The sequence below is a fragment of the Cricetulus griseus genome, chromosome 3, assembly GCF_003668045.3.
Source record: "Cricetulus griseus strain 17A/GY chromosome 3, alternate assembly CriGri-PICRH-1.0, whole genome shotgun sequence".
NCBI classification, from domain to species: Eukaryota; Metazoa; Chordata; class Mammalia; order Rodentia; family Cricetidae; genus Cricetulus; species Cricetulus griseus.
Genome location: NC_048596.1, coordinates 186683290 through 186699281, shown reverse-complemented (window position 1 = coordinate 186699281; position 15992 = coordinate 186683290). Strand labels below are relative to the sequence as shown.

Here is a 15992-nt window from a genome sequence, read left to right as displayed (position 1 = left end):
AGGAGAGGTAGAGCGCTAGGAGCAGCAGCGAGGATGGCAGGAAGTGTTACCAGTGTGGACAGCTGATCCCCCACACAGCCCAATTTATAGCTTAGAAAAAGCACTGGTGACCATACAGGCAACAGACTGTAAGAGGACTTTAGTGGAGAAAAACAGGCCAGCTAGGAGGTCACCACAGTAGTCCCAGGCAAGAGATGATACTGATTGGAACTGTGAGCTAATGTGCTCACTTAGCCTAGTGTCTGTCGAGGAGAAAGTATGGCCTTTCAGTGCCTGGTGAGGTGGAAGTTCTCAGTCAGTATGGCTTGTCACGATTAATCTCACATATTAAATACAGTACTGGGTGAAAGCCACTTGGTGAACAGTCAACAGATGCTTACTTGTGCTGTTGATGTGATAATAATGGCACTACTAAAAATGACACCAGGAATAGGTCAAGGTAAGTTCAGAGCATAGTGAGGGCTTTGAGAAAATAGAGTACCATCAAGAGCTGTAACAGTTTAAATAAGAAATGTCTCTCATAGTCTCAGGCGTGGGAACATTTGGTCCCAAGTTGGTGGTTGATGGGGGATGTCCTTCTGTATGTTGTGAATACATGTTTCTCTTATTGGTTGATGAATAAATGCTGATTGGCCAGTAACCAGGCAGGGGGTAGAGGGGTGCAACCAGACTAGGACTGCTGGGGAGAGGGACACAGAGAGAGAGTATCACCAGAGAGACACCATGTAGCCGCCAAAGGAGTAACATGCTGGAGCATTATGGGTAAGCCGAAGCCTTGTGGCAATGCATAGTTTAATAGATATGGGTTAATAATTAAGAGAGAACTAGCCAATAAGAAGCCTGGGCCATCAGCCAAACAGTTTATAATTAATATAAGCCTCTGTGTGTTTATTTGGGACTAAACAGCTGTGGGACCGGACGGGACAGAAACTCCATCATCAGGTGGTGTTACTTGGGGATGCTTAGATGGTGTGGCTTTGCTGGAAAAAGTATGTCACTGCGGGTGGGCTTTGAGATCTCACAGCCTCACCCTACTCCCAGTTTGTCCTCTCTCCTTCATGCTTTCTGTTTAAGATTTGAGCTCTCAGCTTTCTTCTCCAGTGGCCATGCCTGTCTGCTGCCATGCCTCCCTGATAGTGACTGCGATGGACTCCTATCCCTCTGGAACAATAATCCCAAATAGAGTCTTTCAGTTGCCTTTCATGGTATCTTATCACAATAGAAAGACAAATGCTCCTGTGGGAAGGGGCTGGTTGGTCTTAAAACACCAAGTAAGCCTCCTGGAGGAAGTGACCTTTGATGGAGATCTGAACCACAAAAGGAAATAACCAGGAGAGATCCAGGGACATAGTGTTCCTGGCAAGAGGGACTGTGAACATAAAGTCTTCAGGTAGGAGTATGCAATAAAAATTAATGATCAGTGCTCCCAAAATGTATTAAAGTTAATTTGTTGGGCTCTTAGCCTCACAATTGATTTTGCTTTTCAGATGGCAGTGCCAAGCTTGCAAATGATGACATCTGGACATAAAGAAATACAAATTATACTGAGTATTTGGTCTTAGGAAGCCCCTTAAAATTCAGTCACACAACTGTTTAGTTGGATGACAGCAATCTTAGAGGGGCAAAGTATTGCTTTCCTTCTTCCTTAGGTATTCAAACCCAGCCAGCAAAGGTCTTGTTGGGAATCATAAACTGGCAGGCAGTTGGAAGAGTATTAATTAAGGCTTTAGGGGTGCTACAGAGCAAAGCTCAGAGGCAATCCTGCGGTGTTTTGTTTTTAGTTCTAGATGTGTCTTATGTCTTGCTGGGTAAGGGGTTTAAGGCAGTTAGAGACAGCTGAGGAAGCTGACTGACATAGTATCAGGGGATATTTTGGAATATTCTCAAATTCCCAAATGAAGGTTAGACACTGAATCACAGTTATTTTTCTTAATTGATTCCCACATCCGGCAAAGAACATGAAGACAATTTTAAACAGTTCCTTTAAAGCACACTCCAATCTCAAAGTTAGGTATATAATATAATATAATATAACATAATATAATATAATATGTTAGATTATGTAACACACCATTATTTACTGCTTTACTGGTTTAGGATGAACATGGACATGATGACTCAGGGGGCTAAGCAATTGCTGCAGCTGATGGGATCCCTTTCTGAGATTCAGAGTAATCAGGTCACCATTCAAAGGCAGGACATTTGTTTCAAGCTCCCTCCTTTCTACGATGAGACTCAGTCATTAATCACCCCACGAAAAGGCTACCCTGATATCAGTACTCTCCAGACAGCCTTCTTTCTGACCTCTCTCCTTTATACCTTAAAGACAGCAGAAAAACACTAGCAGAGAAAATTTGGCTCTCTGGGAGTAAAAAGAATTAATCTTGATTTTTAACTTACTCTCTTGATAGAAGGCAAACAGGGCCATACATTTCGTTGGAGACTCAGCAGAGGGAAACGTTGCCTTCTACCCTAATAAATGACTATATGTTAAGGGCAAGACCAATGTAGTTAAACATTCACTTCCACTCTCTGCCTTCTCTCCGCTTCAAAGTGTGTTGGGGGAAATGGCAATGGAGTGAAACCAGATCTGATCAGGAATTAGTGAGGTCCCCTTGGCGCCCTGGATAACCCTCCCAATCCTTAACCAGTGACAAGTATTTTCTAGACAGTAGCCTTCTCAATGTCAGACTCATTCTCAGGAGGAATTCCTTAGGAACTGGAATTTGTAATTTCCAAATTGGAAATTGGAATTCTTTTGGAAATCCTAGAGGGTTTAAAATGGGATTGGCCAGATATCTTGATTTGGGCCTGTACTGTAGGAGTACCTCCTGGGGTTGAGCTGAGATCTTAGTATCCTGGAGGTAGCTATAGTCCATCTGTTAAGAGAATCACTTCTGACCTTGGGTATGGACAGAGAGAGACAGGATTTAGGAACTTATTTTAACTACCGGGTATTTAAAATGATAATGTAAACTTACTTATAATTCATGCATATAATATTGTTCACTAGGACAAGTGATTTCCCCTTAAGCAAAGGAAGCTTGAACAGTACCCTTAACCCTGCCAGTCCACCTGCACTTGCTCCCACATCCACTCTCTCTCTGCCTTCACCCTGTTCCTAGGACCAACCTTTCTCCTACACATTAGATATCAACCCTTCTGTCACCCCAGGATTGCCCCAAATCTCTGGGTTTCCTCTTTACTGAATAGACACTGATATATCAGCTTACAATCACATGAGAATGGCCTCATACTATATATTTAAAACTTGCACCTCTAGCTATTTTCCCATCTTTTCAATGACTTTGTAGCAAAACTTCTTACTAGTGTTAATTTAGATCCAGTGTTGCTACCTCCTCACTTTCCACTGTCTCTGAATCATCTCGAATTCTGTACCTAGCAGCATTTCATAAAGTGTTCAAAGCCAAGGTCACTAATGCCTTTTCCAAGTCCAACAGACAATTCGGCATCCTCACTTAACGCCTGATTCTCCACCTTCCTGCCAGTCTTGCAAGCCTGCTTTCCCATCCTTGTCTCATCCTTGTCCCATCACAGGGATGGCATCATCATTTTTCAGTTGCTGATCAAAATAATGAATCAAACTAGACTCATTATTTTCTCATTTTCTTATCTGGATCCTGATGGCTCTGATAAAAAAAAAAATTGGTAACTCCCCTTCAGTGTCCAAACCACCCTTATCATCTGCCTCAACTATTGAAACCCTCTAGGCCTGTATTTGTCACAGTTCCAGTCTGTTAAATACAGCAGGTAAACAAAACCCAAGGTTCTAAGGGCTGTATTAACAGGGTGTCTAAACAGTCATGTGAGACATAGCTTTCTAATTCCTTTCTACCACTCCATCTCACAGCTCTTTCCTCAATGTCACAGCTAGAGTGACCCCTGGGACGCCATGCTTCCTCCCAGTCAAGAAGGAAGATGGGACAGAAGAAAACATCTGCTGCTGTCAGCTGTCTCCAAGTAGAAACCTTGGAAGTCCTGCCGCTTCCTCTCATCGGCCAGTACCTAGACATACACTTCTGCAAAGCAGGCTGGGAAATGTAATAGGTAGCAGTGACTCCAGTCAAGATGTGTACCCCTTTTTATGCTGTTGTAGAAATGCAAATTGGTATAGTCATTGTTGTAAACAACATGGATGTTCTTCAAAAAATTAAAAATAGGGCCACCGTATGTCCCAAGAATTTTATGCCTTGGTCTTTATCCAAAAGACATGAAACCAGTGTATTGAAGAGATATATATTCTCACAGCTATTGAATAGCCAAGACAGGGACTCAACACAAGTGTAGAACAATGGGTGAACTAATAAAGGGAATATAATAAATTCACACACACATATATACATACACACATACATACATACATACATACTATGGGTACTACACAAGGAAGTAATTGTAGTAATTAGTAAAAGCCTGTAATTCATGACAGTATGGCTAACCCATGAGGACATTACATTAAATCAAATCTACTAGGCATAGAGAGGCAAACAATATATGATCTCATGTATATAGGAAATCTAAAACAGTCAAACGCATAGAAAAAAAGTACAGTAGTGGTCATCAGAGGCTGGGAGACGCTAGTCAAGTTTCATGTGGATGGAAAGTGAGTTCAGGTGTGTACTCAGCACAGCTACTGTAATTCATAGCCGTGTGTGTGTGTGTGTGTGTGTGTGTGTGTGTGTGTGTGTGTGTATGGTATAGCACTTGCCATGTTTTCTACGTTATGTGTGTCCCTCATCAAGGGTTCATATGCTGAGCATTAATCCCCATTCTGGGATAGTAGGAGACTTGAAATCCAACTCTGTTGCTTAGAGTTTGAGTCTTTGGGAAGTGACTAGTATCTGGTAAGGCCCAGAGCCCCCAGGGCTGCATTTCTTGTGACTCTGTGAGAAGAGAGAACCTGAACATACAGACAACTGCTTCAGGACTTCTCCTGTAAGAAGGTCATGGCCCAGTTGGTTCCTTACGCTTGGACCAGAATGGAAATCAAAGATAAATCTTTTTTCTGAGTAACTTACTTGTTCTGGGTATTGTTACTGGCAGGGAATGCAGTGCTTTAAAATGGCTTAGGTTAGATCTGAAATGGCTTCACTACAAAAACAGATGGCCATGTGAGGTAATGGACATGTTATTATCCACTGTCCATTAATTATACATGTGTGTGCATATCAAAAATTGCCAGGCATGGGGGTGCACACCTTTAATCCCAGCACCTGGGCAGAGGCAGAAGGGTCTCTGTGAGTTTGAGGCCAGCTTTGTCAAGAATCAGGAACTTGAATCTGGAAGATGTGAGGGATGACCCTCACTGAGCTACTTCAGAAACAAACACAGACGTTGTGCACCTCCTAAAGTGATGCAACAGAAAATACCCGTTACTCGTGTTAGCCTCTCAGAAAAAAAGTCACAAATTTAGTCAAGCTCTGAGTACCCACAAATTTATAGGCCACAGAGGACAGATGGTCACTCTGCTTAAGTCAATGGGGATCAATGAACAAACTTCACTTGCACCCTGATTTAAACAAACCCAATTTTAAAACAGACTCAATTGGGGAGACCTAAATACTGACTGAGTATTTGGCAGTATTAAGGGACTATGGTTATGTTTACATTTGCTCATGATATTTGATTTTATTAACATCTTAAAAGGTTCTTATCTGTAGAGACTAATATTGAAATATTTGCAGTTGAAATAATATGATGTATGGAATCAAAATCCATGGGGGCAAAGAGCAGGCAGATAAAGCCAGAGTGGTCATTTGAAACCACCATGATGGCAGCTCACTAAATTCTCAACCTTTACAGATGGTACAGGCTTCCATAATAAAAAGGACTTGATGATTTCATTGCAACTTCCTGTCTCATGTTACCTGACTTTCCCAAACCATCAGCCTTTCACCCCCCTCTAACCTTTCCCCTGTGGCTGTTCCGGCAGCTTCCTCTGCTGCAGCCCCACTAGCCTTCTGGCACTCCCCTGAGCCTCCTGGCCAGTATATTTCAACCACAGGGCTTTTATACTTTGCCTCCCAGAAGGCTCTTCCCATGAGCATTTGCATGGCTTATGTTAACTTGGTATCCAAATGTCACCTCAACTGAGAACCCTTCCCTCACCTTCCCACTGAAAATAAGAGTCCCCATCATTATCTATCCTCTATCGTGTCAGTTGGTTGACACTGAATTATGCAGCAGCATGTCCATTTACTGTGGATCACAGGTTACATGAAGGTCAAAACTTGTTCTGTTAGTCACTGGGTTCTAGCTCAAAGAATAGGACCCTAGTTCAAACTATACACTGAGCGAGCAAGAGAATATTATTTGTCTTTCAAACATTTGCCTGAATCCTGAACTATGGGGAGAATTCCTAAGATTCTTACGAGCCTAATGATCAAATGATCTTCCCTTAGTCCAGAAGGTTTAAAAGCAGGGATGTGGCTCCCAGAGGGCAGAAGCAAATTCGGATAGCTTCCTTCTCAGAGCAGGGTCCTTAGACATCTTTCTCCTGGTTGAAATAACCAGAAAGGATATTAATTTATAGTATATTCAGAACAGAAAAAGCTATTGGATGCCCTCATACATGTTTCTGCCTTTATGGTCTGCAAGCTACACTCAAGTTTAAAAAAAACAACACTTCATATTTTCTTTAAGTTAATTTTCAATGTACTATGCCAATGTATCTAGCACTATGCTAGGCTGTGGGGTTACAGGAAGGACTTGAGACAGAACTAAGGAGAGCTAAATCTAAATAGGAAGAAAACAAGATCCCTCCAATGGAAATTACTGATTGGGACAACCAGGTATTATGGGCATTGCCTATAGTTCCAGCACTGAACTGGCAGAGACAGGAGAGTCAGAAGTTTCAAGTGATCCCCAGCCATACAGTGAGTTCAAGGCTCGTCTAGGTGACATGAGATCCCGTCTCATACTCCAATCTAGAAAATAGTATGACATCTACACTTTAATTCAAAGTGGTGGCAATACAGTTTATACATCTAGTGCACATAAAATATGCTGTTTTCTGTCCTTCTTGAGACAAGTATTAAATTTCATTTTGGCAGCTAATTGGATATTTTCCCCAAAAACCCACTCAGAGAAAACAAACATCAGCATACTCATCACCATAATTAATGTGCCTTCATTCTTGTTCCATCAAAATGTGATTATTAAGACTCCATCCTGCATTCCCTCCTACAAACACTGCTACATTCTCAACACTGCCACACTGTATGAACAGGCTCTCCTGATCTAACTGAGTACTCTGTGTTGCCTTTTCCCCAAAGCTTCACATTTCCCCAGCTCAATTTAATAATAAAGATTATAATTTAAGAGGTCAGGAAAATAAATGACAGGCTCCAGAATTCCCTGGTGCTGTTTGATAAAAACACTGACTATTACACTTCCATGGCGCATGATACATGCACTGGTATTATTAGACTAATAACACACCCAGTATTTTTTTTTAAGTCTGTGTGGGAGGAGACAAGAAAAGTCTAAGTGAATTGACTGCACCTGTTATCTGGGCATTTGGCATTCTTAGCAACTGCCATGCCAAGGAGGCCAATCAATAGATGACAGGGGAGAATACAAATTGTATTATCATCTTTGACGTGCTAATAGACATGGGTGCTGACGATCCAACTGACAGGGGTTGAGCTTATTAAATGTGGCATGCTGAGATTTACATATCTCACCCCCAGATGCCAGGAGCGTGAATGAGAATGGAGAATGGGCAGATCCGCATGGGATACAGAGGAAAAATGGCATTGAACTCTTTGACTATCAATTTGGCCAACTGAAGAAACAGTGACACTCCGTGAAGTGATTGTCTTTTTCCTAAAACAAATCTGGCTTTGCCTCTCCTCTGCTGCCTTCTGGAACAGCACAGAAGACAGCATGCCTGAGCTTAGCTGGTTCTTGTGTGCACAGGCCCTGTTGGCTCCCCAACAGTGAGGGTGGGTGAGTGGGACACTGAATACTGGGTACTGCTGGCAGCAGAAGGAGAAACTGACTCAATCTTTAGGGAGGAGCCCCATAGGCCAGACTGTCATTCACAGGGCCTGGTGCTTTCTGGGTAAGTCCTTCATCACTGATCTATATCCTCAGGCCTTTTTCTTCTCTTTTTAATCATGAGAGGGTCCCAGGAAGTTACCCAGGTTGGCCTTGAACTTACTCTCTCACCCAAGAAGGCCTTGATATTGAGATGTTTGCTTTACCCTTTTGGATAATTGGGATTGGGAGCCTAGACCACCAGGGGTTAACTCAACAATCCATAGCAAAAGGCCTCACAGATAGATTTATCTTCTCACTTATTCTAATGGTCGCCAACCAGAAAAGAAGCTCTACAAACACAAACCAAGAAATAAACAGCAGTATGACCAGTGACAAGGCAGGAATCAGTCACATGAGACTGCCTCCCTGTGACTCCCTAATCAGTCACAGCCACATTAGTAGTAAGACCACAGGTAATGACATTAGCAGCAGGCGGTGAGAATTCATGGCAGAGAAGTGGTTCGGAGCTATCTTGTCTGGCTGATCTATTGATTTCAACTCTAATGGCACCATACAGATAGACATGCCCACTACTAACATTATCCATAGCCCACCTCTTTCTATTCTAGGGCTTTTTGTTTGTTTGGATTTTGTTTGGTTGGTTCTGGTTTTTCGAGACAGGGTTTCTCTGTAGCTTTGGAGGCTGTCCTTGAACTAGCTCTTGTAGACCAGGCTGGCTTTGAACTCACAGAGACCCGCCTGCCTCTGCCTCCCGAGTGCTGGGGTTTTGTTTATTGAGAATTTCATACTTTTATACAATGAAATATGATTGTATACACTCGCTAATTCCCCATCCAAGTCTTGCTGTGTCTCTTCCAATATGGTCCCTCCCAACTTCATATCTTTTTTTTTTTTTTAATTCATTAGGTTCAGTTGGCGCTGCCTATATGTGCACAGGCATGGAGACAGTCTCTTGGGCTGGGGAAGCTTATTAGAGGCCACATCCACAGTCTCTTCCAGAGACTGTCCATTGCCAGTTGCTCCTCAGAAAGCTGTGGTGCATTTGGAAGTCATCTCCCCCACCGATGCTGACAACTGAGCCTTTTGTTCATTCATGTTTAAGTATTGGTTTCCATTCTAGCTCCTTCACAGTGTGGTGAAATCTCTTATGCCACCACCTGAGTTCCCAGTTAGGCTCATGAAGGAAAAAACTTAACCAACAATTCTGCCTGGGGAGGGAGCTTCTGCCCCGACTCCTGCCTCCCAGCACCTTCCCTTCAAGGAAGAACTGGGGTTCCTATGACCTAGGAAAGCCTGCAGGCGGTGCTGAGGGAAACTGGCCTTAGCTTTTGCCTGTTCATGTGTAAACAGGGTTTGGCTGGTCAGGCTGGGCTCTGCTGTTGGATGTTCTTTTTCGGGTTGTGGTTGAGTGAGACTTTACTGTAAGTCGGTTCTTTTTATGGAGAAGCAGTTATTTAGTAGACAGTGGGGATCAGTCAGCTTCATCTCAGCCTGAGCCCTGGCTATGTTTTTGTTCTGATTGAGGTTGACTGTGATCAATATTTGAATTTAGGTGTCTTTCCTGAGTAGGTTAGAATCCTGGGAGGAAAGATATACAACCTGCTGGAGTCCTAAACATTTAAAGCCACAGTCTTTATCCTTTCTCTCGGCTCACTGTATCCAGACCACACCTTTTCTTTATTGGTGGCCCGCAGTATATAGTATAATCCTGCTGGGTCCAGGCTAGCAGGGAGTGCCTGCCAGGATAGACGTCTTCACAGACTAGTGACTCAGGGCTCAAGGACACTCTCATCACCTGATAAGTCTTTGTTCGTTGCTAGTAGCATGGCACCCCTCCCTCATGTCCATCTCCACCACCGAATCTAATACAACGATATCTACAGCACCACCAACACAAGCTCTGCTGCTATGTGTTGCTCACAGCTTGTCCCCTGGGGTTCATGGGTAGGAGACTGGTCTTCAGCATGATGATGTTGGGAGATGGCATCCCTCTAGGAGGTGGAGACTGGGGGGAGGTCATTGCCGGTCCTTCTGCAAGCGCTAGCTTCCTGTATCACCCTCCCGTCTCTCCTCTGCAGATGATGCTATCCACCAGTTCTTCCACGAATATCAAGACCCACCAATGTGACCTTACCACCACCACCACCACAGTCCACTTCTAACACCACCAACACTACCATGAACACCGGAAGCCCCACGAATATTTAGAGTTGAACTACAAAGTGCTAGAGACACATATTCAATTGTTTTTGCCAGTATTGTTACTACCTTGTTCTCCTCTGGTGTGAAGAGGATTCGGAATATAGATGGCACTCCTGGGGCTACCTTGTGGCCGATGTCTTTGGGGCTGATGATTTTAAAGTAAGGTGAACTTTCTTCAACAACTTTTACCATCCTTGGGATCTGCAGGGAAAACACATGATGGTGACACTATGCATGAGAGAAAGGCAGAAGGAAAGCACAAGTGTCAGATGGAACACGGTAAGGCTTCCAGCCTCTCCTTGCTATGTGTGGCCTTGATCAGGATTTCAATGGCTTCAACTGAAAGGGAAATGGTGGGGTCTACCTTTATCCTAAGGGCTCTGATGGTCAGTCTTTAGGAATTCTGAGTCTATTTTTACTAATTATTATTATTCATTCCCATTAGTATTCAAAATGGACTGCTCAGGAATTCTACTCTTTCACACAACAGAGATGAAATGCATGTCTCAAGATTTGAAAAGTTCTGGGGAAGGGTGCGGGTGGGGGGGGGGAGACATCCCACAGTGCTCTTGGGACCATTCCCAGGCCATGATGAGCCACTCTATCCTCACAATGGCTTTTGAGCTTTGCCACAATTCCCAGGCCACAAAGGAAGCAAGTGGGACAGCTCCACCAAGCAATGGATATTGGGAGGCAACCTCCACCCTCTTCACGGGACATCACCAAGACAGATAACCCTTAGCTGATCTCAGGGCAGCTTCAAATAGTCTTGTTCTCCTAAGGCCTTAGCCTCTGGTCTCTGGTCTTGCCCAGAGCTATGTAGCTCTATCCCAGATGCTGCAAACAAGAAATGCAATCATGAAGCAAATGGGAGCGGTCAGGGGTAGAGGTTCTACACACACAAACACACCAGTGGATGGTTTGCTTGAATTTCCTGGTTTTTGAGACAAGGTCTTCCTATGTAACTCAGGATAGCCTCATACAATCCTCCTGCCTTAGACTTGTGAGTACTGGGATGGCAGGTGTGTATCACCTTGTCTGCCAAAGATTCTTTTTAATGATTCAAAATAATAGGAGAAAGTTAAAAATGGGGACAAAAGAACTTCCGTGATGGCAAAAAGCTGTATTCATAAAAAAAAAAAAAAAAAAAAAAAACAGAAAGGACGGAGAGAGATAGATCTTAGGAGCAGAGTGGGGAGTAAAAACATGCATTGGGCCAGGTGTAGTGCTGCAGACCTTTAAACGCAACACTCAGGAGGAGGTAGGCAGATGCTCAGAGCTAGCCTGGTCTATATAGTGAGACCGGGGGGGGGAATGGAGGGAGGGAGGGAGACTGAAGGAGAGAGACTGAGGGGGGTGCATTTCAGACAGGAAAAGAACAGCATGTGTGTTATGATTCCTTTATTAATAGCATAACTGTGGCCAAGGAGAAGACGGCTCAATGCTTAAGAATAGATGTTCAGTTACCAGTACCCATGTTGAGTGGTTCACAACTCAACTCCAAATTTGACTGTAACTTCAAATTCAGGGGCATCCAACACTTCAGGTCTCCATGGGTAGTTGTATGTCAGGGAGGAGAGAAAAGAGCTTATATCTGATTCTCATCACACAGCCTGGTGTATCTCATGTGAGAACACACCTGCCTAGCCCCAAGAAAGCTATCTGCTTATTGATAATTGTACTTTCCCTGGTTGAGGACTTTCCATGGAGCCAATGCTTTGGATGAATCTCACCCAAGAGGTGTTGGGTTATCCACGAAAACTGTGCCCTTTGGAAGATGAAATTTATACATTTCCCTTGGGCTGACTTCCTCATACATACCTACTGATGATCACTTCTTGTTTAGAGTTGGAAGGAATTGCCAAAGGACCTAGAGACTAGGCCCTGGCCATCCTTACTAGTCCGGTAATACCTAACAAGTGTGAAACAGTCAAGAGGAGAAAAGAGAATTCTAAATGATCAAATGAACCTGGTGGCAGCCCCATGCCCACAGAATGTGACTCTTCTTGAGGCCTGGGGACATGACCCTGGACATCCTCAGTTCTTCATCACTCTGCTTACACTTAGCTTCTGTCCTGAGCATCTCTTGCTAACAGCACTGTAGCCAGAAACAAACAAAGACAGACTCTAAATGTTCCATTGTCTCCAGAGTCTGGCTTTGCCGGCACTAAATCACCCTATTGATCTCCGAAAGGCATCACTGAGCCCTTTAATGAGCTACTGCGTGAATACACCTCCAGGTCTTCCCACTTTCTTTGGGTTCCTGCACAGACTTATTTTCTCATTTTTCTTGTAGCTCCACTTTTCCTGGACTCCTGTTTGTCTTAACCCTTGGAGTTTGGTGTTGCTGAGATACCTCCCCTTCACACACCATCTGTTTATTTTTTTCACTTAACTATGTTTAAAGCTTCCATATACCCTTCTTCTATTACCGTCAGGTGTCAAGGAAATCATCTGGCATTGAATTGTTTTCTTTGAAACAAACCCTGGTTTATCTCTAAAGAAAAAGACATAAGGCTGGTGGAGAAATCCTCAGTGGCAATTACAAAGGAGCATAGGAGCATAGCATGGTTATTGAGAAAAGCCTTCTGTAGACAATGTCTGGAGGTCATTTCATATAACAGGGAGAAGACCACGAAAGAGGAGAGAATTACAGAAGAGAGGATATGTAGAAGAATAATTTGCAGAATATAAGAATTTGCAGAATATAAATGTTCATATTTGCTATTCATCTGAGCAGATAATACACTGAAATGGGATAATGGTGTCTGCAATGCAGAGTATATATTCACTCATACATAGTAACTGTTTAGTCTTAATGAAAACCTAGCCCAGCTGGTCAGACACAAGAACTCCAAGCCATTCATCAAATCCACACTTACGAATCAAGAAGTTGGGGCATGTGGCTGAAGAGATGGCTCAGTAGTTAAGAGTACTGGCTGCCCTTACAGAGGACCAAGGTTTGATTCAAAGTACATACAGAGTGGCTCACAAGCATCTGTAACTCTAGTTCCAGGGAATCTGCCACCCTCTTCATGGCCTTTGTGGGCATTGTACACCTGTGCCGCACATACGTACATGCAGGCAAAATACTTACATACATAAACTGAAAATAAATACATCTTTAAAAGAGGAAGTTAGAGCACATGTTGGGAGTTTGCCATCCATTGGGTACTGCACTGGATTATACAGATACCATCAATCAGACCTAGCCTTGTGTTTGTGAAATTTGCAGTCAAAGAGCATGCTTGCATATTCTTTTCCTATGTTTACCAAATAAAAAATGTATCTAAGACCCTTCAGGATCCCAGTCTAATGAACCTCTCCTCCCACACCTTAGAAAAGTTGACCCACGCCAGCGAACATACTCACTTTGTCGTTGTTTCTTAAAACCAATGGGACTTCATAGACTTCACAGGGAGAATAGTTCTGGAATATGATTTCTGATGGAAAGGGCTGGAATAAGGCCTGATCCAAGTCAACTCCAGAATACTGCAATTGAAAGAGAAAGTTACTCATACTGTGAACAATGGCTAAGATGACTAGGGTAAATAATGTAAAGATCTAATTATTTAAAATAAAGAACACAGGGGTCACACAAAATGGGAAACCACCATAACAATAGTTAAAATGAGTGAAGTTGTTTTCATTCACTTCACTACAAAAGAAGATAGAAAATTTGGGAGCTGGCTCAGTCAAGTATAGAACTTACAGCACTAGCATGAGGACAGCAGTTCTGGTCTCCTGAACCCACATAAGAAGACAGGCATGGCAGTGCATGCCTGAAATCCCAAGACTGGGGAGACAGAGGCAGGTGGATGTCTGGGGCACACTGGGCCATTCAGCATAGCTTAATTATGAGTTCCAGATCCTGATAAAAGGACCTCAAAAAACAAGGTGGATGGCCCCTCAGAAGCAATGCCCAGGGATGACCTTGGGCCTATATTCTCATATGTGCAAACAGGCACATACATGTACACATAAGCACACACATATGCATACACACTGACATGCATGTGCATGGACACACACACACACACACACACACACACACACACACACACACACACACACACACACACACACACACAAAGATCCTGGTAAATGGGGTCATTCAACCCAGCTAACCTATGACAATAACTCATATCACACTGCTAACAAAATCACAAGGAATTGTTGGCTGTGCTCCATGAGAAAGTGGATGGATGTGCATGGAGAGCACAATTGGGTTGTCTGTCTCCATGCCATAGACTGCCCCCCCCACCCTACCCCACCCCGCTGCCCAGGGCTCAGAGTCACCACAAGATTTAGATAATTTATGCAATCTTCCAATTGTGAAATTTTATAGTTTACAACCAAGGATGCTTTTTAAGATGCAAAAAAGAGAAAGACCAAACAAACCCTGCAGATTGTAATTATATAAACCAACCATAAATATGAGGAAACAGTATGTCAGCACAAAAAGCCAGCACAAACAAGAGGTGGCAGAAGCAGCCGCATGGCCCACTCTCTGACACACAAGGCTCAGGATTTGGCAGAGGCAGAAACGGTAAGAAAGTAAATGCAAATCTACAGTGCACAGGACAATGGGGAAGCGGGGACTCAGGGGTGTGTCTGTGTTAAATAGCAGATGAGTCACAACTAAGTGGTGCTGGTGGAGGCAGGGCAGAACCACATCCAGACCCAGGAGACAGCCTGAGAAGTCAACCAGGCTGGTGATGTGAGGAAAAGGCCTGGAATATGCGCGCTTTGGAGTGAGGGGGTACAGGGAGGCCTTATTGCTAGGACAATGGCAGAGAAGTTTCCACAGCTGATGATCAAGTCAATACAAACATGCTGGAGGCCTTATGAACTCCAGTAGGATGAAAAAGAATCCATACCTAGGTAGATAATTATAAACCCATTGAAAACAGAGGCAAAATGTCCAAGAGATGCTAACAAGAAAAAAGGGAGTGTGGTTTGTAGCCAAGAAACAAAAAAAAAGCATTGACTGTTCCACATAATTAGCAGGGGTAAGAAGTGTGAAAATAATGTCATTTAAACCCTGGGGAAACAAGTCCGAGCCAGCAACCAGCAACCAACCAAGCAAAACCTTGTACAGAAAAAATACTCTCTTATCCTAAAAACTCCCTTCAACAAAGAAGCTCAAACAGAAACACTTTTAGGAAGGATCAAAATTACAATTTTAACAATGTCAAGAGGAAAACACGGAAGGGTATTCTCACAGAGGGAGAAATTTATCTTAGATCTTCAGATACAGGGGAAGGAGAGAAGAATGATTAAAGGTTAACTGTCTGGTCCATCTAAATGAACTTGGGCCATAAAGACAATACTAGTAAGAACTTGCTTATCTGTGGGATGTGTGCATCAGCTGGATACCTCACTTCAGACTGGGGATGGGCACAGCCCTGTGGCTTCCTATGCTGCTGAGTTTCACTGAGTACTTGCTTTTTTTTCAAACTTTTTAAAATTTAAATTAGAAACAAGCTTGTTTTACATGTCAATCCTAGTTCCCTCTCCCTGCCTTCCTCCCCTGCCCCCCACTGCCCCCCCCATCCCATCCCCTATTTGCTCCCCATGGAGGGTGAGGCGTTCCATGGGGGATCTTCAGAGTCTGTCATATCATTTGAAGCAGGGCCTAGGCCCTCCCACGAGTGTCTAGGCTGAGGATTATCCCTCTATGTGGAATGGGCTCCCAAAGTCCATTCGTATACTAGGGATAAAAACTGATCTACTGCCAGAGGCCCCAAAGATTGCCCAGGCCT

The 15992-nt window shown here is 43.4% G+C and overlaps 1 protein-coding gene across 2 annotated transcripts in view; it reads right to left on the bottom strand.

Annotated features, from left to right (window-relative positions):
- Positions 1–15992, bottom strand: part of Hydin (HYDIN axonemal central pair apparatus protein) — a 323803-nt gene that overhangs the window by 298383 nt on the left and 9428 nt on the right. For both annotated transcript variants that reach the window (XM_035442673.1, XM_027405997.1), the window contains exons 3-4: positions 13600–13719; positions 10294–10428 (exon numbers count right to left, since the gene is read on the bottom strand). In XM_035442673.1, the coding sequence (XP_035298564.1) occupies positions 10294–10428; positions 13600–13719 (255 nt within the window). The remainder of the gene's footprint in view (positions 1–10293; positions 10429–13599; positions 13720–15992) is intronic.